At 32.9% G+C, this 24,830-nt stretch overlaps 2 protein-coding genes across 7 annotated transcripts; both read right to left on the reverse strand.

Annotated features, from left to right (window-relative positions):
- Positions 1–7,374: 7,374 nt before the first annotated feature.
- Positions 7,375–16,126, reverse strand: LOC129288437 (pumilio homolog 5-like). 3 transcript variants are annotated; one of them, XM_054925004.1, is made up of 10 exons: positions 15,908–16,126; positions 14,480–15,115; positions 12,663–14,080; positions 12,436–12,559; positions 12,211–12,318; positions 10,416–10,628; positions 10,220–10,330; positions 9,616–9,807; positions 8,435–8,606; positions 7,375–7,870 (listed from the first exon to the last, which is right to left on the reverse strand). In XM_054925004.1, the coding sequence occupies exons 2-10, from the start codon at positions 15,062–15,064 to the stop codon at positions 7,857–7,859; spliced, it is 2,937 nt and encodes a 978-aa protein (XP_054780979.1). In that variant the 5' UTR covers positions 15,065–15,115; positions 15,908–16,126; the 3' UTR covers positions 7,375–7,856. The 3 variants fall into 3 exon arrangements, with proteins under 3 accessions (XP_054780979.1, XP_054780978.1, XP_054780977.1); XM_054925003.1 differs by having other exon boundaries at positions 12,436–12,577; positions 14,480–15,083; positions 15,908–16,123; XM_054925002.1 differs by having other exon boundaries at positions 12,436–12,577; positions 15,908–16,122.
- A 4,059-nt stretch (positions 16,127–20,185) lies between these two features.
- Positions 20,186–24,241, reverse strand: LOC129288689 (uncharacterized). 4 transcript variants are annotated; one of them, XM_054925407.1, is made up of 6 exons: positions 24,019–24,241; positions 23,778–23,939; positions 22,805–23,290; positions 21,209–21,613; positions 20,866–21,068; positions 20,186–20,506 (listed from the first exon to the last, which is right to left on the reverse strand). In XM_054925407.1, the coding sequence occupies exons 3-6, from the start codon at positions 23,232–23,234 to the stop codon at positions 20,261–20,263; spliced, it is 1,284 nt and encodes a 427-aa protein (XP_054781382.1). In that variant the 5' UTR covers positions 23,235–23,290; positions 23,778–23,939; positions 24,019–24,241; the 3' UTR covers positions 20,186–20,260. The 4 variants fall into 4 exon arrangements, with proteins under 4 accessions (XP_054781382.1, XP_054781381.1, XP_054781380.1 ...); XM_054925406.1 differs by having other exon boundaries at positions 23,643–23,939; positions 24,028–24,240; XM_054925405.1 differs by having other exon boundaries at positions 23,643–23,939; positions 24,019–24,240.
- Positions 24,242–24,830: the final 589 nt, after the last annotated feature.

Here is a 24,830-nt window from a genome sequence, read left to right on the forward strand (position 1 = left end):
ACTGTCACCTACATTTTCAGTTTAGACTAGGTAGGAAAAACTAATAAAAAATTAAAAAGAAAAGCAAAATTTAAAGGCTGTTACCTTATCGTTAACATAGACAATAACTTTCTCTATTTTCTAATATTTAAGCCACTCATTAATACTTGAGCCTTTCCAACTTCCCATAATAAAAATGATTTTGAGACTGAAAAGATGAAACACGTTAAGAAGACATTGCAGTTGTATGAACAATGATTACAAAACAAAACTACATATTATACTTCTTAAAGGAGAGTTGGTGAACGAGACGCTCATAATATACAAACTCAGAAGATGAGTCACTCAACAACACAATCCAATCTCCCAATGTATCCATCCACCTTCATAAGTGGATATCTATCTCCCACCTTAAAGATCTCAAATTGATGAGTAGGCAAACGAACCTCTTGACAATGTTGAATTAAAGAAAAAGATTATTTCCTTCATACCCCCTCCACTTGATAGGCCTGACATGGCAGGGATGATGTTAATAAAGCATTGATGAACTGGGAAGAATCAATAACACCCAAGAGAGAAAGCTTCAAAACATCATGTTCAATCTCAAATATGTTGACTTTGTAGAATTTGGTTTTGGCATACAACTTTGGGAAAATTATTGAGAAGTCCCATACAAGGATTTCAATTACCTTAAAATCCCATGAAATGTATAAATTACTGTCAAGTCTCAAATCCAATGTAATTACAATTTGGCAAAGTAAAATGACAACTTAACCAAAGAAAATGATAACTTAGATATGAGTTTAATATTAAGTTGTTATTTTTCTTTGCCAAGTTATTATTTTTCCTTGCAAAGTTATAATTGCATCGGATTTAAGATTTGAGAGTATTTTGTGCATTTCATGAGACCTCTTAGTAATTAAAATCTTTACAAGAAAACTTAATTAGAGTAATTTTCCTTTGAAATTTTTCGGGTACACACAGTTCATTTTGTATGCCACAATTGTATTGGCATTAATATTAAAACATTAATGTCTTACACTTGAAAATAATAAAATATTCTCAAAAACTTAAATATTAATGTTTTAACAAGCACAAGGGTGTGAAATAAGCAAGGTGGTGAAAAATGACAAGCGAGTGCATTGTTTTAATAAATATGAGTGTGAAAAATAACAAGTAACAATAACTGTTTAACAAATACAAAATTGATATAGGTGGTCAAAGGATCATGAGATCAAACCCAACCTACATTACCAATTATCCTTAAATAAAATTATTATTGACACTGGAGTTTCGATGATCGGCCATTGGCAACCTAACCAGTGGTAGGGGGTCCTATGACCTTGCAATCGATGGCCAATGCCGATAATAGTAGATGTAGTTTTTCTATTTTAAACCTTTGAAAACAATTCAATCATTTGACATAAAAAATTAATTTCATCTAAGGACTAATAAATTGCAATGAAAATTCAAAATCTATCAATCTTTGAATGTTATAAATCTCTTCTAGCGATTCTAGTTGATATTTTCCCAACTAAATGATCTATTTAGGCTGAGCATCTGGCCTCTATGTCCTAAACATAACTATCATTTTGCTCGTCATATTTAAAATTTTACTTATATACACATCAAATTTATACCAATAATAACCTAACAATTCATTTTAGTTTTTTTCCTTTAGTTTCTTCAAATTCTTTTGCTATTATACAATATGCTTCTAAGGTATACATTTTTACATGCTTCAATAGTTTTTTTTTCTTGTTATTCAAATTGGATAAGGCTTTTTTTGAGGGTTCACATAAGGGAAATAATATGAACGTGATGATTCTTATTTATTTCACACCAAATCAAAAAATAAATAAAAATGAAAAACGTCGGCTCATGCTAACGAGGTTATTTTTCAGTATGAAAAACGGGACTATTTTCGCATGAGAATATTTTTTGTAAATTCCAAGAAAATTGATTTCCAGAAATTGTTTTTTCATAAAAGAGAAATGCATTTATAAACCCATACAATGCCAAGGTCATATAAGTATCTTTTAAAAAATAACTAATTTTGACTTCCTCTTTAAAATCAATGAATATTGTCATACAAATCATAATAATAATAATAAACGCTCTTTTGCATTTTGGATCTCTGAACTCGATATACTAATTATAAATCTTATTTTATATTTCAAATTATTACGGCAAGAATCATGAGAGTTGGATGAATATCATATGTGAGAACCATATATGCAGGTCAAATGAAATTCTCTATGCACTGTTAGACCTTTACTTCAACAAGAAGATAATATTATAATTTTGCTGCATCATTGCATAGATAATTGAAGCCGTCAATGATTTGAATAATTGCTTGTTAATTCTCGTTCTCATTGAGTATTTTTAACTTCCCTGCTATATAATAGAAGTGACTAACCATTCTTGATTTGAGTGATGGATGCTTAGATAGGTATATTTTGCTTAAATAATTTTTTTCATACTGAATTCTATTGAGAGGGGAAAAAAAAAAACTAAACGATTAGTGTTTAACTTTTTTTAAAAAAAAAATCAACCCGTTTTTAGATTAGTCAAGACACGATGATATTGCTAAAACTTAACCTAACTAAAGAGTTGGGTCTACCAAAAGTTTGACTTACTATTTAATTTGAAATATTTCATTGCAATAACTTCAGACATTATTATGGAGTGGATGGGCGGGCAATGAACCCAACATATCCAAACGCTTTAAGATATTGGGTGTGAAAGCAAAAAAAAAAAAAAATTTCATGTTTCGTGACAATATCCTATGCTATAAATAGTGGTAGATGCTGGCTGAAAGGAAAACTCACCCCAAATTGAATACCTCTTTACTCAATATCTATTCTTCTCTCCCTCTCTTTCTCTCTACAAAGAAGATCCTATCTAACTGTAAGTAGTTGGGTAGACTCTACAACATCGGATTTGATAAGACTCTAACCTGACTTCTTTTTTGAATTATTATTTGGTTATAATATTCTTCAATAATCAAAATAAAAGATATAAGATTGACTAGATTATAATATCTATTTCCTAGGCCATTCAAATTTCATCCTCAACGTAAAAATTTAAAATTGATTAATATCATGATATCCAACTGTGTGTGAATGGATTTTGGTTGATTTGAAAAGTCTCATAAAAAAAATTACGTTAACATGTAATATATAATGAAATAGAATGATTCATAACTTAAGAATTAAAATTTTGAGTTAAAACATAGTTGATATAAAAAGTGACACATCGAGTAAGATAATTCAGTTTAATGATTGACCTAATTTCCTTATGAAATGCCTAGGCATCTCCTAGATGAAAGAATATTGATTGCCAAAGTCTCATTCTTCTAGGTATATGTAATGAAGAGGAAAAATTTTCTCGGTATCTCTTTGTGGTGCAAAAGAAAATGGTAAAGTCATTGCTTGTCTTTTGGGAATAATATATGTTATTTCTTAAAAACATATGGTGGTATAAATTTATGGGATTGTAAGTTATGGAACCAAACAACTACAGCAAAATTGTTATGGGCTATGAGGGAAAAAAAGAAGACACGTTATGGGTAAAATAGGTAAATAATGTGTATCTAAAAGGGAGAAACATGTGGACTTATATTTGTTCCTAGTGATATGAGTGGGTATTGGGAAAGCTAATGAATATAAGAAGCGAATTTGAGTAGGGATTCCAAAATCGTGGCTTGTGAAGCCCCTATGACACTTACATAGTTGTTGGGTACAAGTGGCTGCAAGGACATATCAAATTTGTGCAATCTCCCTTTTAGACAAATATAAATTACCAAAGCATTTCTTTTTTTATGATTGATCAAAAGAAAATGGGAGGATGATATTAAGGAATTAAAAGATTGAATTAAACTTAATGTGGATGAAAATATTTGGAAATAAAAAATGAGGACCAAAGATACTTTAGCGTGAATTGGTCTAAACGTTTGCTACTCTCATTTCATTATTTACAAACCATTTCTATTACAAAAATACCTTTTTGCACCTATATTTTACACCGGTTAGAAAAAAAACCAATGTAAAAGAAGAAGCGATGGAATTATCATAGATTTGATGGAAATTTAGAAGACTTTTCACGCCTGTTCCTTAAAGAACTAATGTGAAAAAAAAATTCAGACATTGTAAAAAGTGACAAAATTTATTTTTTGAAAAATATTTAAACTTTCTAAGCTGGTGGTCAAATTAATATATTTTTTCTTTAAAAAACAACAACTTTGCACACCGTGTATTTGAGTAATTCTAGTATGAAAAGCACTTTCGACACCGATTAAGTAAGTTAATCAGTGTTGAAAGACTTTTTAACATCATAATCCAAGCCATGAGTCGTCACACAATTGTGTTATCAAAACTAATTTTCTCATCACATCAAAACCTCTTGACACCCCCTCTTCCAAGTGTCTCTCTGCTCGTACTCGTGATCAATGGTGGACCTACATGAGTATGAGGGCATGCAAATATCCCCACTCACTTGAAAAAAAAAATTACATATTAACGTATGAAGAATTAAGTAAGTTATTCGGTGTAGAAAGATTTTTAACATCATAATCTAAGCCATGAGTCATCACACAATTGTGTTATCAAAACCAATTTTCTCATCCCATCAAAACATCTCGACACCCCCTCTTCCAAGTGTCTCTCTGCTCGTACTCGTGATCAATGGTGGACCTACATAAGTATGAGGGCATGCAAATATCCCCACTCACTTGAAAAAAAAAAATTACATATTAGCGTATGAAAATTTTGCACTTTGCCCCCACAAAATTTATGATCCCATTAAATTAAAATATTAATTAATCTTCCCTACTTGGAAAATATATTTCAATGGAGTATAAAATTTAAATATAGTTCTATATTTTGAATAGAGAAGTACAAATATAATTAGTTAATCAATTTTATCTAACTTAATCTTAAAGTTAAATATATTGTATTTAAATAATAAATTTTCAAATTTTTTTTAATAAAATTGCTTCCACTGACCAAAGATCCTCTGTGTGCCACTGCTTGTAAGACACTCTTATTGATATATTTTAGGGTTAAAATGCAAATTTATCTTTGAAATTTCTCACTATGTACAACAGGTATCTTTATTTTGCTCATTTACTTGAAACTAATTTCACATATATTACAACTTTGATGTAAACTGAAAATTTTAACATCAAATAATAATAATAATAATAATAATAATAATAATAATAATAATAGAATCGGTCCTTTGATCTAACAAAATAAATGATTCGAGCATGTGACAGTTGGTAAAGAACATTTTGGATTCATGTGGCCTTGAAGGAAATGATTGAAGTTGATAAAAGATGTGATTGGCTATAACATTTATAACAAACTATTTCTAAAAGATTTGGTGGCAGACATTGACAATCATAGGAAGGATGGACCGATGATTGTGTTGGTGAAGCTGAGAAAATAATTGACTCTTGTTTATTTCACATCTTTGATTCATTACAGCAACCTTCATACTTGGCCGGTGCAAGTGGAAAAAGTCAACTTAGAACATTTTTATTTCTTTTTGCATAGGATAAGAATTTGTTGAAAGTTAGTGATATTGGTCTGCTTGGTAGCTGCTTATAATGCAAGGTGTTTCAAAATGCAGAAGACCCAGTTAGTAACCACCTTAAATATAGTCAATCAAGTAATTAATTCTCTTGTAAGTTTTCTGATTCTATGTGAAGTTAAGAAACCTAGTAGATTATGAATCTACCTACTCTAAAAATAATTGGGATTATTATTTTTTTTTGTTATTGTGCATAGGTGTGTTTTATGAAAATAATTTCATTCAAGACACAATTATACACTAAATATAAATACATATTCTAAGATAAGTTTGAATTTTCATTTATCATATTATAAGGAATTAATCCCTGTTTTTAAACCTAATTTCCATTGTGGTAATTGGGATTACTGCTTGTTCGAGACGAATCTAGGGTTGGCGATACTTCTCACCCCCCCCCCTTGGATTTATATTTTCTATTGTAAAAAATGGTAAAATTAATTCTAGTCCCTCCATATTTTATATGTTTTGAAATTTTGCCCCCATATATGAAATTCTAGATTCCTCATTGATTACTTGAGTCTGTAATATTTCTACATTGGAAGATACTTAGTATTATAAGAGAATGGTATTAAAGTCCTCAAATAATAAATTAATGATAGTTAAGTTTACGATAAAAAAATTTCAAAAACTAAGCTGCAAACATTAATCAATATTTGCTATTTATTTTTCAGAAAGTTTTATCCAAAACCTAAGTATTATTAATTTCTTCTTTTAAGACTTAACTATCATTTTTTAGGATTATTGGTAATACTAACCGACACTAAATTTATTGTATAGTTTTTTCAACACACCATTACATGCTTTCCTAAGTGGTATGTCTTTTAGTTACTTAGAGGATAAAAAAAAGTGGAAAGAAAAAAATAAATGCCTTTAAGCACTAATAGAATGCTATATGTGATTAAAAGAGAATTTAGACATACCTATGGAAATGTTGTGTAGAGCTAGGGAAGTTATTGCTTGGAAAATTTTTCTTGTGATTATGGCGATGAGAGTTTTTGGCCTAGATCCAAGGTCATATATATATATATATATTGGCATTTAGGAACCACCAAAATTATGATTTTATTAGTTTCTAATGTTAAGGTTTAATTTTACCTCCACTCATTATCTTAAATTCCTTCTTGTAACAATATTATCCTTGACATTAAATGGACAAACATTAACTGTTAATTTTGTTGACTCAAAAAAAAAGGTGAGGCTCAAATTGTAACAATGATACCCTTAAAGTAATTAAATTGTATTATCCCTAACAATACATCTCAGTCAGCCAAATTAACATTCAATGTTCGCCCATTTAACATTAGGAACAAGATTGTTACATTTTAATTATTTTAAAGGCAACGTTGCTATAAGAAAGAGCTCCAAATATTGAGTGTTCCTACAGAAATAATTCAGCGACAAAATAAGGCATTAACCCTTGTTTTTAATGTAAAACCAATCATGCATTTCGTTGAATGGGACAAAGGATGGTGGTTGACCCCATAATCCTCAACTTTTTGATTGTTGGCTGGTAAAGGAGGGGGGGAAAAAACTCTTTGATTGTTCATCTCAAACTTTAGCCCCCTATTGATTGTTTTCTACAACATATATACGCGCGTTTGTGTGTATATGAATGCATAAATATACATTATCTAATTAAAATACTCGATCACCCCAAGAATAAAGTGAAATCATGCATGCAAGATTGCATTCAGATTTCATGTTAAACTATCCTCTTGCATGAGTGATGAGTCCCAACTCGAAAGATTGGATCGTAACATTACAAGTGTACTCACAATCATGCATGCATGCGCTGTGATATAATTCCATAAAAGATACGCCTGTGACCTCAATATTATGCAGCACATATCATCATTGATTATTTATATACATAAATGTCCAAATATAGATATCAAATAGAGTACACTTAAAATCAATTTTCTTCACGACATGTGTGTGTGTGTGTGTGTGTGTGTGTGTGCGCTGGCATCTCAGCATAGAATGCCATAGAAAGCTTCTAATTCCTTCTCTTCCCCTTGATTGCTCTAACAAGTTTAGTAGCCCATTGCCACTCAAGCCTTGCATGAGATACAATGTGAGACTGACAACTAAAGACCTCACAGGAAAATTAATATCAAATTAGGATCTTATCATAACTTGAGTTTCCAAATTCAGCATTCATTTTCCTATATCTTGACACTGAAAATCCTAAAAATTCTAATTTGGTATTAACTTTCTTGTGAGGTCCTTAGTTATCATTTTCCCGATATAGTTACCCAATCAAACTATCTGACTGAACAAATCTAAGCCTCGCTTGCTGCATATCATCAAACAGGAAAATACATCAGTTATTTTATGGAGAGTTAGACAGACATTTATATTGTGCAAATACATGAGTACACTGATACGATATGATAAATATATTGGATATGACAAATTTTAAAGTTTTAGCACATGGATATGACAAGAGAGGCATGCTACTTTATGTGTATTCAACAAATTAACACATGACAAATAAGTAACATGAAAAAGTTGAGTTTTAAACAACATATATAATTTAACAGTAAAATTAAATCTTTAATTTTTAATTCAAACAAAATGTCAATCTTCAGCTTTATTCATATAATTTAAGATTCACCATATGCTCCAGGGCTATTTTGGAGCATTCCAAACAAGGGAAGTTGAATAATACAAATGTTAGAATATGTTACACAAACATTGCAGTATGTGTATTGTATCAGCTATATATTCAATATAGTTATGTCCACTTTTTTGATGTAGCGGTGCAACATGTTCATGTTATCCGAAAATTATCTTTAAAAACAAAAAAACAAAAAAATTAAAGTCTGCGAGTAAGGAAAATAATACACCACCTACTCACCTGGACGAACAAGTTGTTCATAAAGAGCAACAATGTGTTTCCCATATGTGTATTTCTTCAAAGCATCTATATGATTTCTTATATGATTGAGAAGTATTTCCCGATGCCGGTCATTGCCTATATCAAGAAGTTTCTGGATCACGTAATTACCGAACTGGTCCTTCATCATTGTCTACATTATGCAACCCAGAAAATAAAGTCAATTAACAGAAAACAAGTCTGCTATCTTCTATTCAAGAATGTCCATTTCAAATAAATCAACCCAAAAATTTTACGCTACATTTGGATGTATAGAGACTTGGATTTGGATTTAAACCAAATCCACCATTTGGATCCATTAAATATATGGATTTGGATTTGATTCAAACTTAAATTCATATTTTAGTATAATTCCTTTGTGATTTCAAATCATTCTTACACCCTAGTTATTTGAAATACTAGCTATTCTAATCCTCTTATCTTTTGGCCAAAAAAACCCCTTATCTCTTACCATTTTCATTTCTCATCTCCCTTTATTTTTTATTGTCTTTGAATTTGAAAGTTTTTATATTATCCAAACAAATGATTTTAAAAACATGGGTTTTAGATGTGAGATGTTAAATCTAAAATCCAAATCCAATACATCAATCCAAACGCTATCTCAAAAATTTCCAACAATATAAGATATCTGAATGTGTTAATCAAGAATCTTGACATCAGGGAAAAGAGTAATGCCAGAATGAATACTAACCACCAACATGCAAAGAAAAATATGTGCAAGATCTATTATACAAAACAGAAATCTCAGCAACCTTACCGTGGACTAACATTTAACAAGTTAAAATCTAAAGAGTGACAATTTCAGCAACATGGTCATTTCTGTCTGAATTGATGGTTAATAAAAATTCCCACAATAAGCAGCAATAGACGAAAAAGAAACGGCACCGATTTACCCTTCCCCAAAGCTATTGACCAATAACTACAAATTATATACTACTTTAATAATCCGTCTGATGATCTGGCCATTGACCCAAATCAATGAGGAGATAACAACTCAGGCTCATACAAATTCATCAAGTCCAATGGCTAGAGTTACTTCATAGAATTAGCAAGCCAGGTGCAGAGTATATGTCAAAACTTAAATTCCCATTCAAAACCAAGAATAGTTTCTAACTTACATTATAGGCTGATGATCTACTTACCAATAAATTATGGTCTTCACCAGGCTGCCCAATAATTTCTGCAATCATGGCCTCTCGTTCAGTTGCATCACCATGCTCCAAACACTTCTCAATAACATTAGAAGCATACTTATGATGGCTCAATTGTACAATGCTGCCAGCTAATTTTCTTATAATTTGACCTCTTTCATTTTTCCCCCTTTTCAGTACGTGCTGTAGCAAATTCCATTCAAGCGTTAAATTTAGAGAGAATAAATAACTAGAGATAAACAAACAAAACAAAAGGAGAAAAGAAAAACAGAGATCTAGTGGATGATTAAATATTTCAGTAGTTATAGTATGACAATGACATTTCACTAGTCGATTTTTCATTACCATCTTACTCAGCCAATAAACTAATTCAACTGAGGAATATCACATTATCTGGATGTGCATCATGGCTTCAGTGATGAACTTCATCTTCCTTTGTCAATTTAATACAATAAGTGGACAGTAGCAGGTCAGATGAAAATCTTGAAAGCTAAAGATTTGCATCAATAGAAAAGAAATCTCATATATTTCAAAGTAAAACACGAGTAACTTATTCAAGGGAGAAAAGCATAACTGAAAATGCATAACTTCCAACCTGAGTCACGTAATTGCCGTACTGATCTTGAGAAAGGACACAAGCAGACTCCATAATTTCATCCACGATAAATTGAATACATTGCTCATCTGAACAATGCTCCAAAATTCTCTAACAAAGGCAGAAGAATACATAAATAATATTTGAAAGATTTCATACTGAGTAGAGCCTTCCACAGTAAAATGTGTACCATTACCTGAATAACACGACACCCATATGGGTGAACAGAAAGAGCCGGAACTTGCCCTTGAAATGCAGATATAATAAAGTGGATTTTGCCCACAGGAATGCATTCTATACATTTTTGTATGACATGATTGCCATTTTGATCGTGTACACATCTCATGACATGTCCATCAAGCTCTTGCACTAACAGTGTCTTCTGATCTAATTCAATAACTTCAAGGGCCTAAAACAAGGATCCCAAAATAGAACCAGAATCAACTGGAGATAAGCAAGAGGGGGAAAACATGCTCTAAAACATGCACCAACTAAACATATATAGAAGTGAATGACTGGTTAATCAGTGATATTGCTTTCAAGATATAAGAAATAGGTACATCATTAATTGTGAGGAAAGGTTGGTTAAAAACTGTTAAGTGTGCTAGATTTGCTTTAATTTTCTGTCTTTTATGCTAAGGGCAGGGCGGGCCTGGGCTAAAAGCTAAAAAATTGTGACAAAAAGAGGGAACGTGTGAAAGGAAAATTTACTGGAAACAATACATTTGAAACTACTAAAATTTAGGGTGAAAAGTTAGACCAGAAACATGATGAATGACAAGGCATGGACACAAACAAAACAAACTCATTAAGTCAATGGTGAGATAACTATAACATCACTATACAATAATAAACTTCAAGACTCCTAGTTAATATATTTAACACTCCCAACTCATTTACAAGACTTAAGCAAATCTCTCGCTCTCTCTCTCTCTCATGAACAAAATATCAAACTCCATTTGGGGAGAGATTTTGCCCTTTTTCTTTCACTTAATCATGAAGCACTTTCTATGCACTTTGACCTTTGTGCGAAGCCTTGGTGCCCTATAGAGATTGTTACTAACAAACAAAAATGAAAGAAACAAGAACGAAAACCCTTTTATTTGCACCAAAATCCTTCACCTTTATGAGCTCAACATACATCCAATATACAATTCATAAATAATAATAAAACAGATTTCTTAATTCATTTACGCAGTCACTTATGCTCTATACACATTAATCTCACTCTTCAATGATAAGAAAGTTTCTATTAGATTTACCAGATTGACAAGGCAATGGTTACAGTTAAGGGGAAAAAATTAAATTAACTTTCATATTATATACAGCTAGTTTGAAGGGCGTAAAGACAGATACGTAATGGATTCCAAATGCAATATGAGGAGAGGAAATTGATAATTATCATCATAAAGGTCCTAATATAACATAACGAAGATATCCATTGTCTTTATTTTGAGAGAAGAACTTGTTGATTGGGAAGCTTTAGAGTTTAGGGAGGAGGGAGGTAGAGGAAGAGAGGGAGAGTGTATATGCAACATAAAAGAGAGTTCACAAAATGGGCAAGTATAATGCAGGCCCCCATCATACAATAAAATAATGTTATCTTTAAGAACTATATTATGCGAGCAATTTTATCCAAAACTTCCTGAACCATTTGATCATGCATGCACATGTCTTAGTGATTCTCTTCGTCACATCCTATGGACCATGAGAAAGACAAATGTAAGATTAACTAAATCTCTTTGTATCCAAAGCATCCTATGGTATTGTCAAAATTTTCGCATCTAAGAAAAAGAATTATATCAGGAGTGGAGTAGTTCAGCAAGTAATGCAACATGGACGTGACAATTCCTGGACAAAAACTGGAAATTGTTAGTGAAAGCTAATATTCTTCAAGTTATACTCATAACTTGTCAGGGACACCAGTAGAGCACATCAGAGGGTAACAGGAAAATAATTCTTACAAGTACTTACTCAAGAAATCATCATACCTTCTGGATAACACGACAGCCATACATCTGCAAACTTAATGGTAAAATCTGTCCAGAAAGCTGATCTGCAAGGTTTTTTCGCTGATCAGGGCTTCCATGCTCAAAAAACTGCATTTAAGATAACTAAATTAGCACAATCATGTAAAGAATGTACACAAAGTGCATAAACAAATGTAAGACCAAATAGATGCAATAATTTAGGGGACACAGATTGTGGCAATATACCTTCTGAATTACATAATTGCCAAACACATCCGTCACTAATTTTGATGAATATGGAAGGATTTCTTCAAAAACAGATGCCTTCTCTTCAGCACTGCAGTTTTCAAGCTTCCGCTGGATAAATCGACTTCCATGTTGGTCAATACTAAACCAAGAAAACAATAAACAAATTATTTCCTCCTTGTAGAAGGGAAAATAGCACATACTGGAATTGACACACTAGAAAATACCTGAGTTCAACAACACGCCCAGCTAAATGAGAGAGTTTGAACTCCTTGTGATTGATGGATTTAAGTTCCTCTAGGAAAGACTGCTGCTTGGTTACACCAAAACCCTTAATTGCTCTCTGTCCAGGAGAAAATCCTGCATTTCTGACGGAAACATGAGGCATCTTCTTATCAATTTTTCCACCTAAAGGGTTAATTTTGCCAATTGATGATGATGGAGAAATTGAAACACCACAAGACAAAGGAGGACATTGCATCACAACACCCTTATTGGAGTTCCCATAATAACTACTACCAGAGATCCCCATATTTTTGTTACTTGGAATGGTCAAGCTACCATGTGCTGAAGATTGAAATTTATGACCATTTAAATAGGCAGGAACAGCTGCATCTTGATGGGAAGGTAGAGAACAAGCCAGTCCTCCAGTCAGTGATCTTGATGACAATTGACTCTGATGAAAAGCAGGGTACACATCACTGGAAGTGTGGGGAAAATATCGCATATTAATTGGATTAGCATATGAAGGCTGCATTGGTAACCCATATTGCCCACAAATCTTGCTGTGACTTTGAAAACCAGAAGCATGTGGAACACCGTCTCCTAATGGAGCATTGGTAGCTTGACCATTCAGGTCTTGGCTACCTGCAGCTTCAAATGGAAGAGGGTCTCCTTGTGAAGAATATCCAACCATATATGGGGCAACAGATGTAGAACCTAAAGCATACCCACCTAGACGATACTGTGGAGGGAGGAAACCTGAAGGCTGGATATCATGATAAAATGGGTTTCCTGAAGTCATAAATGCAGTTGGAGTTGCATAATAGGGACCAGTAAGTCCAGTAGAAGGCGATGACGATTGTATCCCAAGAGGTGAAAATTGTAAATTACTATACGCAAGCATTCCCAAGTAACTATGTGAATTGTTTATGCCTTGAGAAAATTGTGACCCCGTGACTTGAAGTTTATAAGCATAGTCAGACGTAAAAGATTGATTTAGCTTATTCCTACCATAAGATTGTTGTTGTTCTTGTCTTTCCCTTCTAACATCAGAGGCCCTCAATTTATGCTCCTCCAAATTTACAGCCCCATCTCTTGATACATAATCCTTCAGTAAAGCATCTTTGTTGTTTGTTGGACTTGGTTCCACTGACAGGTTTTGGGTTTCATCAGCATGCTGCAAACTTTGGAAGTTTAACAGAGAAACCTGATTGGATGTTAGCTCGCAAGCATCTGTGTTCAGAATGCCTGTCACCACAGCACCAGTAGAACATGTAGCTGAGTCTGGCTGGTTTGATAAATCTATTGAAGAAACACTTGAAGAAATTGCTTGCACATCAACATCAACTGAATCTTGAGTTGTAGCATGGCTTGATAAATGAGACTGGTTATATACAGGGGAAGGGGTACGGGGGAAGTCTTCCTAATAGACAACAAAAAGGTATGAAAGTCAGTGTGTAATAAGCAAAGAAAAATTTTAAAAAAACACTGTTCCACACCAAAGAAAATTTGTGAGAGACTCCAACAAGCTAGTAACATAATAAAAAATAATGAACATGAAAAAAAAAACCATTTTTAAAACATTCTAATGTTAAATTATAAAATATGAACTCAGGAACACTACAATGTGGAGTCTTGTGGACGGAAAACACAAGTGGAACCTTAAACCCAGACGAAAATAACAATAGACAAAAGGAAAAATTATAGGGAAAAAGGATTTATTTAATGTAGGTATATTTTACTAGTTTAATTTCAAAACTTTTGTCATTAGAAAGTAACATCCCTAAGAAGGCCTCAACAACTTTTGGCAACTGAATCATACCTGTATTAAATCCACCAAGCTTTTGTGAAGACTAGCTGATAGGACTGCATTATTCCCAGGGTTAGGCATGCTATTGGGATTGAACAGGCTTTCTGAAGCTAGCTTTGATGAACCTTTTATGTTGGCAGCCTCAATAGTATAAGGGTCAACCATGCCTCCATCATCTGAATCAGCAATGCCTTGATTTTTTTCATGATTGCTAAATTGATTAGGAAGCTTGGGATCCAAGTTGAGCTCCAACAAGCAACATGCAACATTAGAAGGATCAAATAGCTCTCCTTCAGACTTGTGATCCCCAAGAGCATTGCTCAATCTTCGTGAATTGGAAACCAGACTAGAATCCTTCACAGGTAACATATTGCCAACTGCTGCAACTGAGCCCTCCATACTAGGTGGAGCACTACCACTTCGATTAGGAGTGAAGTCTGCTTGGCATTGACTGAGCTTTTGTCCCTTCAAGAAAATGTCCAGTTCCTCTGTTGATTTATTTCTCCAGAAAGATCCAAATGCTGGAATATCCTTTGACGAAAGCCATTGACTAGTTTGGCTGCCTTCCACCATTCTCATGAGACTCTCAGTTGCCATCCTCTTTGTTAAAGTTCACCTTCCCAATTTCATCACAACCAGAGGTAGATCCTGTGAGATACAGCGAATAAAGGAAGTATTCAACAGACAATCCACAAATTTGGTCAAGCAAACATGAGGTTTTCAACTTGGCCTTGGCAAGACACTAAAAGATCAAAGTTGACAATCATATTGAAACAGCCTATAAGGAACAGAATGAATGTAGGAAGAGAGGCATTATTAACGGTTTCAAATTCCTCACAGTAAAAAGAATAAAAATAGAAAAATATATTGGGGGGTAAAAACCACTTCATATCACATCATGGAAGAGCAATAAAGCTATACTCAAATCTGAGCTGGGTGGATAACAGGCATATGATTTGCGGTACAAAGTCTACCCTGTTCTTGATAGATGGATTCTTGATTCGAGTATACTATAATGGAATGCGATTTCTATGTAAATTTTCTGTTTTTTGACTAAAGGGTCATATTGTAACAATAATAGAGAGGGGAAGCCATCTTTGATGTACTTTCAAAAAGCACAAGTTAAAGAAGTAAATAGCATAACTAGATGATGGGGACGCTGTTGATCAACCAATATTCAAGAAAGCAAACTATCTTAGGCACTCCCCCATAAAACAGATTTGAACATCAAACACTCCCATCAATCTCAAAATGAAACAAGGAAATGCTTCGTAGGGTGGAGAATATCAAAACGTAAGGCTATGGAGAACTTTAAAACACAATTCAGAAAGAATCAGCGTCATCACCAAACCGTTACAAGGAATAAGAATTTTGATCCACAGATGACGATTTCAGAGCATGAAATGAAAAGCTGATAAAATTGCTAAAAAAAAACCTCACCAGATGACAGTGTGAACCATGAAAATTGGAGGCAACCAATCAAAGACCTTCCAAGCCCTGCAAAGTTGCGGAAACAGCAGAGATAAAATATGATAAGAGTCTCAGAGAATTCCTTTTGGCAGAGAAACAAATGTCACACAGCAAAACTAAAACGGTAAAACACTTGAAACCCCACTGAAGTAGTGTTCCAAGGGTTTGGACTTGATAAAATTTCAGAATTACTTTTGCAGAACCAAATAAATACCCCAACGCTTGGTAAAGGGGAAGAGATTCTCTAACAAATTAACAATTGATAAAACTTTTATGGCAATAAATAGCTATTATGAAATTTACATGAACCTTTGAGACAAATTACATTATGCACCGCTTATGTTAATCGGCTTCTTACATTTCTCAATACTTACATTGATGTCAATTTTAATTTTGAAATCAAGAAAACTTTAAAATTCATTGAATATATCTATAAATTTTATAAATTTTTAACTTTATCTATATTAAATATATATATATATATATATAAATGATATATATATTTTCACTAACCTTTAATGAAGGGTAAAATGAAAAGTCTATAATAAAAATTAAATAATATAACTTATAAATATGAGAGAAAAATTTCATCCCTTTCCCTTATAAATAAAACTGAAGGAAGTAAAATTTGTAACATACTCCTCCAGGTCTATTTATAAATCATTTATATCAACCTTATTAATATTAATACAATAAAAATACAAGAAAAAAAAATTAATGAAATTCCAAACATAATTCACAAAACTAAATAAACTATATAATATTATTTTTTTATCTCTCTCTATCTTATTTTTTTAAAGGTAGTTTAGACATTTCATTTAAAATAAAACATCATTATCAATCTAATAACTTATAAACTGGACCAATTAACCCTTCTAGAAGGTAACTAATAAAATAGATTGAAGGGAGTATTCTTGTGTGTGTGTGTGTAATTTTTTTTCCTAATATATATATATATATATATATATAATTTACTCTTTAGACTTTTGCAAGTTGTATAAATTGAATTATCAAATCAAAGTATAAATTTTTAGAATTAACAATAGCATGCTATTTGTCATGAGTTTTATATTAAGGGACCTCACAAATGGTGTGGATTTTATAAATTTAAGAGACTCTCCTACCCAACAAACTTGCTCATTATATTGGTGTTTTCATTGAGAGGTCAATATCATGAAAAAGGCTACCTACAGAGAGCACTTCACTTAGCCTTCTACCGGTCAGAACCTCTTGTGAGTAGCTTTTTTCGTGACACCAACCTTTCAATGAAAGTATCAATGTGACAAACACAAGTCTAAAGGGAGAGCTCATCTCAAAATACTAGTCTGTTGGGTAAAAGAGTCTCTTTAATTTATAAACTCCACACAACTTGTGAGGCTCCCCGATATAAATCTCATGAAATTGCCACTATATTGAGAGCCTTTTACTAGCCAGAGTCTTCCGTGGATAGCTCTTTCCGTGATACCGACCTCTCAATGAAAGCTCCACTATAACGAGCACAAACCCAAAAGAAGAACCCATCCTAAAAAACTAACTTGTTAGGTAAGAGAATTCTTGAACTTATAAACACCACAATACTTGTGAGGCTCTCCAATGTGAAAGCTGTGACAATGTCACCCCATCGAGAGCCGACATCCCCAATAACTCTACTCCATGACAATTTCACTCAATTTTTTACTGGTCAAAACCCTCCATGGATAACCCTATTCGTGACACCGGCCTCTTAATGAAAGTATTAATGTCACAATTACAAGCCCTCCGATAAAACTTACGCCCAAAAGGCACCTTATAGGTGAAAAGTATCTAACTGATTTATAAACCACACTCCACCAATATGACTTCTCAATGTAAAACTCATAACACTATCCTTTTTAGATAACATACTTGTCTTTCTTTAAGAAATAATCATGTTTGAAACATAGTCAAATATTAAATATGAAAATCTCTTTTAGTGAATATTCTAAGGTTCGCCGTGCAATGAGGAGTTAACTCTTTCCATTATATCATATCTTGTTGATATTAGTTGGCTATGCTTAATCATGTATAATAGCACTATGACTAACATGACATTGATCAAATTTTATATATCTAAAGTAATCTATGTAGTCAATCTGCTATAGTTTTTACAATTTTCAAGATTCTTAGATTACTTTATCAAAACCATGTTTTGATTTAGATCAACAAATTTCTATATACAAACTATTACAATAAAACTTGTTATTGTCAAGTTTCAGCAATATATGTATCGGAGAAAGAGGAAACCCCTTTTTTTTTTTGACCGCCGGAGCAAGAGGGAACTTTATGAGGTTTTAATATTGCCTTGGGCTAAAGGAGGGGGAGAAAAAGGTTTTAACATTCTCAAATAATTAATTGGATTGAGCTTGTGAGCTTTTAATATTTGAAAAACAATAACTTTAAAAAAATGTGTGTATGGGGCAAGTGAATTAAATTTAAAAATTAAAATTAGTCTCTAGTCCTATTTATATGATAAATATAGTATATTTATGTTGTTCCTATTTATAAAATACCTCTATTATTTATGTTCATCTTTATTTTTTTACCCTTATTAAATGTTAAAAATTAAAAAGATTATTAAATGTTGAGATATTTTACTTTTAAAGTGTATATATTTAATAGGAATAAAGTTTGAAACTTGTTGACGATGAAATATGCTAAAAATAACTTATAAATAGAATCATAAAGAATATGTTAATATCACAACAAGAGAATGACTAATCAATGTTCTCAAATTACTCCATATCAAATTACTTACCAAACAAATAGGTCAAACGGTTAGCTCACAAAATCATATTTTGATTCAATCCAAAATATTTCTAGAACTGACCTAATTTAAGACAAATCAAATCAATGAAAAGAAATCAAAATTAAATTAAAGCCTATAAAAATTATTTGAGTCATTAAAAAATAATAAAATACAATGACTTCCCTTCTATTTTGTTAAAATTATAGAAATATCTTCTCTATTTTCACAACCTATACTCTAGTCTAATTTTTAACACTGTTAGGAATATTTTATTAAATATTCTAAAATACTTAATTTTTATTTGTAATTATGCTAAAAATGTTAAAATTATTAATTTGATCTCATGATCTAATTGTTTACTCTCTCTCAATTTGAAACAATTAAAATAATTTAGTATGTTAACATTTAAATAAATACTTTAAAGATTTTGTGTTAAAATTAATGAAACTTAAAGAAAAATAAACATAAATTTTATTGAATAATTTATTATATTAAATATTCATTTCAATAAATTTTTTTAACTCTGTTTGAATATTTCTTTTCCAATTTATATATTTAATTTTTAAAAAAATTACTAAATAAATACATTTACAAAAAAAAATTATAAATTAAAAATAAAAAATGTACACAGTAATCTTTTGAATAATTTTTAGATAACATTTATATTCAAAGAGAGGGTAGTTTAATTCAACATACATGATTTAACGATCAATTAACAATTGAGTAAATAAAAATAAAATTTTAAAAATAAAAAATATGCTTGTATTTTATAACTACTAATACTAGAAGAGGTTTGTATATGTTTCAAAAATAAAAGAGATGTATTTATAATTAAAAAAACAGAGAGGAAGTAAAGTAAGAATATTTTACACCAAAAAAAATTGATTTCTTGTCTTTTTTTATATTTTTTTACAATAATTTATAATATAAAAATTGAAATCATATTAATGTCACTATCAATTAGATTATTATTCAACTACCACCAAACCTATTACCTTTATATTGATAGTCAAGATTTAGAAACTTTACACGGTGACTCACAATTAAAAAAAATCGAAGGGCTTGTGGTTGGCCAACACACAGCAGGCATGCTTCGTGTATAAAGCATATAAGGCAAAGGCCATTTTTTGAAAGAGACATTTCCAATGCTTTTGGACTTAAAGCCACCCCACATATGTCCATCCTGACCGTTGCTCCAAGAAGCTCAGATTTCAGCTCAAACAAATCACAATGGCCATTTTTCTAACATGTAAAGGTAACGAAAAACCAGACCAAGAGAATCAATCAAGGCATTGATTCAAAAATTAATAATCTTAATCTTTATCAAACTTTAGTCAAACCCAATCATGAAAAAAAATTTTATTAAATCAATTAACACACTAGTTCAATAATTTACCGGTTCAATCAATTGGTTGACCAGTTTTTAAGAATATGATACCAAAAGATAAACACACAAGAATCTAGAAAGCTCATCACCCAACCAATTGAAAAATAACACATTGCAGATAGCATATATATTGCTTCAACTACGTATCTGATACAAAACAAGAACATTGTTATTAGCAGGGGAAGAGGATGGGACTTGTGTCTCTCTCTAACCTATTGTGTGTCACATTTAGTTTCTTCATTTTTTCTTCACACCAAAACAGTTGTTCTTTTGTTATCCTCGTCATTCTCATAACCCTTGATAGGATTTTGATGTCTATGAGACCCATTAATAGCTGGATATCCTCCTGTTTTCCAGGCCACGACCATTTCTTCCAACCTTTCTTCTTTCTCCGCAATTCCTTCAGCTTCATTGCTTTCTGCATCGACAAGAAGGAAAAAAAAAAGGGTTAAGATTGATGAATCATATGGAATGTAAGAAAACAAGAGGAGACTGATAATAGAGCTAGAAATATGAACCAACCTAGACCAGATGAGTTGGCTCATGTGAGTTGGAAAAAATATGGTTTGGGTTGGGTCCAACCCATTTTCATATGAGTTGGAAAAATTTCAACCCAAACCAACTCAATCCTTGTAACATGTTATTGGGCCAATCCATATAAATTGACCCATATTTACAACTCCACTGATAAGGTCAATTAGATTGTCAGTCAGCTTGCCCGGTTCATTAATCATGGTTATAATCTGAAAAGTTGGATTAAAAGTGCATATGAATTACCTTCTCAAGGCTAGACTGAACTTGTTGTAGATGAGTTGCAAGCTGGTTTTGATTTCCCAAAGGGTTAATAGCTCCGCTTGGCTTTTTCTTGTCCCTTTTCAGGAAAAGTTGGAATGTAAGGATTGAGTTTTCCATTATCCTGATAAGATCAGGAGCAAGAACTCTCATGTCTGAATCATCTTCTGTTGACCCTTGATCTGAACCTGAATAGAGATGTATGAAGCTGAGCACTTAGTCATACAGAAATGAACATTAAGAGACATGAACACTAGAACTACAATCAGCAACCAGTAAACAGTTTCTGGCAATCCGATTAAATGCAAGCGATTCAAGGATCGCTCACCTTTAACGTTAGGAACGTGAAGCAGTTTAGGCAGAGTGTTCCTCATACGGGCATAAATTTCAGCTCTAAGGCCCTTCTCAAAAGGTTCATTCTCAATAAACCTTTGCAGCAGAACCTGGAACTGTTGAAACTGCTGAGCACTGTGGTTGTAACAGATAGGATTTTCAGATTGCCATGACATCTTCTGGCACATTTGAGAGTATTGACACTGAAGTGCCTCCCAAGTCAAGCACACCTGACCAACATATGCTGTTTCAAGATCCTGGTAGGGATCATTTCGAAGCTGTTGAAGATGTTCGGTTTCGTCATCCATTTCTCCAAATTGTTTCGAGGAAAGACACCGGAGTGGGTATGCCAGCCTCTTCGATGCAGATCTAGGAGACTGATTTGAAGGGTACTGGGAGCCTAAGGCAGTGAGGATGCAACACATCACAAGACAAGAAATGTACAAATGATCAGCAAAAATAATTAGGAAGTAAAGTCTCTCAAAATATTCAATTCGACTAACTCTGCACTTTTTTTGGTGGGTGTTTATCAAAGAATAGTCATGTAAAGCTCAACCTTCCTTATGTTATATTATAAACCACGCATGTCAAACTGGGGGACTGATAGAGCTCATGATTTTACTAAGACCTATAAGAGGAAATCAATGAAGGCAATGAGCTTAGAAGAAAACATAATTGTTGGTTCAGATGTTTGCCCTCTGGATGCTGGTTATAAGGAAAAGTAATCGATGGTCTAGTGATGTGTTAGATCCCTAGTGATGTGTTAGTCTTCTAGGGGTAATGGTTGTGTTAGAGTCACTTTTTGGGTCTTTAAATCTTCCTCCTTGCCAAGAGAGAGGGGGTGGATTATTTTGAATATTGAGAGTGGTGAGGAGAGCTCTAGCCTCTCGAATGCCAGGTTGGAGGTGGAGGAAGTCATCTTTCTTCATCATTTTAGCTTCTGCTTAGTGTGTGTTTGTAAGTGAGTGACTTATATTTTGTAATTGTTGTTTGGTGGAGTGTATTTTGTGCTGTTTCTGTTTCAGTACGCTGTAATTTTCAGTTCCTTAATTCGCTGTAATCCAACTTTGCTATTCGGTAATAGTAATTTTCAGTCCCCATTTGTGGTGTAGTTTCTGGTTTATGCTCGTTTAAAGCTTATTAGAATAGAGGGTTCCATCAGGGACACAATTGTTCCACTAGTTTACAGCAGTTAGATCAATTCGAAAAAATAGAGGCTATGCTTCGCTTTGGGATATGCCTACAAGATATTTTCTTAGGGTTGATATGAACTTCCCTAAAAACATTAATAAGACTAAACATTCTCTCAGGCATTGCTCTAGTCATGAGGCACCCAAAGAAGGTAGTCTGCAATCTGCACCTAATTGAACCTGAAACTGAAGTAAACCTTCCTAATCATTGGTAGTATCAAGATATTAAGGATACAGATAGAGGAAAATAAACAAGCTAATACATTTTTCACACATCTGATGTATATACTATAATAGAGTCAGATTCAAACATTGTAGTATCTAGATATTAAGGATATAGATAAAGGAAACTAAGCAAATTTATGTCTCCGGCAATGAACAGAAAACAGAAACTAACATACCTTTGGCAACTTCATTAAGCTGTTGGGTGCTCAAACGATCAAAGAAGAGCATTCTTTCACAGTACTTTTCAAACACTGCATCAAAACCGCGCCACCATTGTTGGCCTTCTGCTTCCACATCCCTCCATTCATTAGAGCATGTCTCTCCCTCTCCTTCATCATCCTCCTCATATGACTCTTCTTCTTCAGGAATCAACACCATGAAACTGTTTCTTCTCAATTCTTTCAGCCTCCTCTTTACTTCATTGGTGATAAAATCATCGTCATCATCCTCAGCTTCTGCTGCAGCATCTGAATTTGCTGATTTACACTGATCATCACCACCATTCTCAGGCTGTGCTTCCTCTGGTTCTGGCAGAGGCTCCTCTGATATACACTTCTGTCCACCTGCCTTCTGAGGTATTCTCAACTTCACTTTGAAAAAATTCATGCTCAATCCTAATCACTTTCTCTTTGAAAGATAATGAGTCTCTTTTAAAGTAAAACCTACAGTTACGTCAAAAGTACAGAAAGTGAGTGACTACGCCGAAGAAGATTTAAACTGATTTTATTTTCAAACTCTGATTCTTCTGTAAAAAGATTTTAACAGAACGAATATTTTGCGGGGGCCGTTAAAATTTAAAAAGAAAACAGAAAGTGAGTGATTCGACAAGAAACCACGGGATCTATACCAAGTTCCCAAATTCTGAACTGTCCCCAATACAAAAAACTAGTGATCTGCCAGCCCGGGAAGCAAATATAAAGAAAGATCACTACTTTCTCTGGGGAAAAATTTTTCTCCGAATGCACAATGTACTCTCCAAAGCTTATAAAAAGAAAGACTATGAACAGAAAGTACTTTCAGGAGTATCGAAATATTGAATCTGATGCCTTTTGGAAAAATGTGCAGAGGATGGAAGGTTTATCTATGGCGTAACAGGAGCAGCATTTAATGAGATCAGAACCACCGTCAATGTTTGTAGGTTCTTGCTACCTTAAAGCGCTTAAAGTCACTTGCTTGGCAACATTGAACAAGAAACACCAAAAGGGAATCTTTCTGAACATAGAAGCAGCACCGACATTGAAGAAGAGTAATGAGATGACGACGACCAAAGACACTATTCGCCAACTGGTTTTTGTTTTGCTCCAACAGTTTCTGAGGAAATACGCAGATTCTGAATGAAATAGAAAGGAAAAAGAAAACAAAAAGCACATGCAATCCAGAAATGAGATACCCAACAAACCGATCGTAAATGAGGCAGTCGCTCCAGATGGTCAGTCCTGGTATCAACACCTGGCTAGTATATTGTTAAAACCTGCACCAACCTGTGGAACTCCCAAAGATAACAACTTAAAGTTCTGAGAAATGTGACATCTCAGAAAACCCAGAGCTGAAGAAAGCAAATTTTGCAAGAGAGATCCTCGAGTAGAGAGAGAGAGAGAGAGCGCGCCGTGAGTGCTGGGAAAAGTTAAGCAAAAAAATGCAATAAATGGCAGCACCGGGCAGGTGGCACGCTGATTGCTCCGTCCGATTATCCATTTTTTTATTTGAAGAAACAGTATATTTGGCGTTAAAATGGTTTTTCAGAAGAAAAAAATTGAATTTCTTCCAAGACGCAATCAGAGAAGTCAAGAGTGGGTAGAGGACAAGAGACTGTGTCATCGTACAGAGAATACGATCAGGAGCCAGAAAAAGAGTGTGGGAGGGTAACTTGGTCTGGATTGATGAAAAAATTTAAAAATATATATACAAAGAAAAAAATTCAAAAATGATAAAAGTTTTTTTTCCTTAATTTTCTTTTTTCATTCTTTTTGTTATCAACTCGTCAAGTTAAAGGACCAAAGCGATTAAAACAAATAAAAAAAATTAGTCTTTCATTTGAATTTATTTAAAAGAAATATTTATATTTAATATTCAAGCAAATCTCAAATAGAATAATAGAATATCTTAAGCTTTTTGACCCCAAAAAAAAAACTCATCAGGAAAAAGATTTAATTTTAATTTACAAAACCCGGGAAGCAAATCACGAAACGATAAAGCTCTTCC

The sequence above is a fragment of the Prosopis cineraria genome, unplaced genomic scaffold (genome assembly GCF_029017545.1).
Source record: "Prosopis cineraria cultivar Desert tree isolate PC_DT_omini unplaced genomic scaffold, ASM2901754v1 PC12, whole genome shotgun sequence".
Taxonomy (NCBI): domain Eukaryota; kingdom Viridiplantae; phylum Streptophyta; class Magnoliopsida; order Fabales; family Fabaceae; genus Prosopis; species Prosopis cineraria.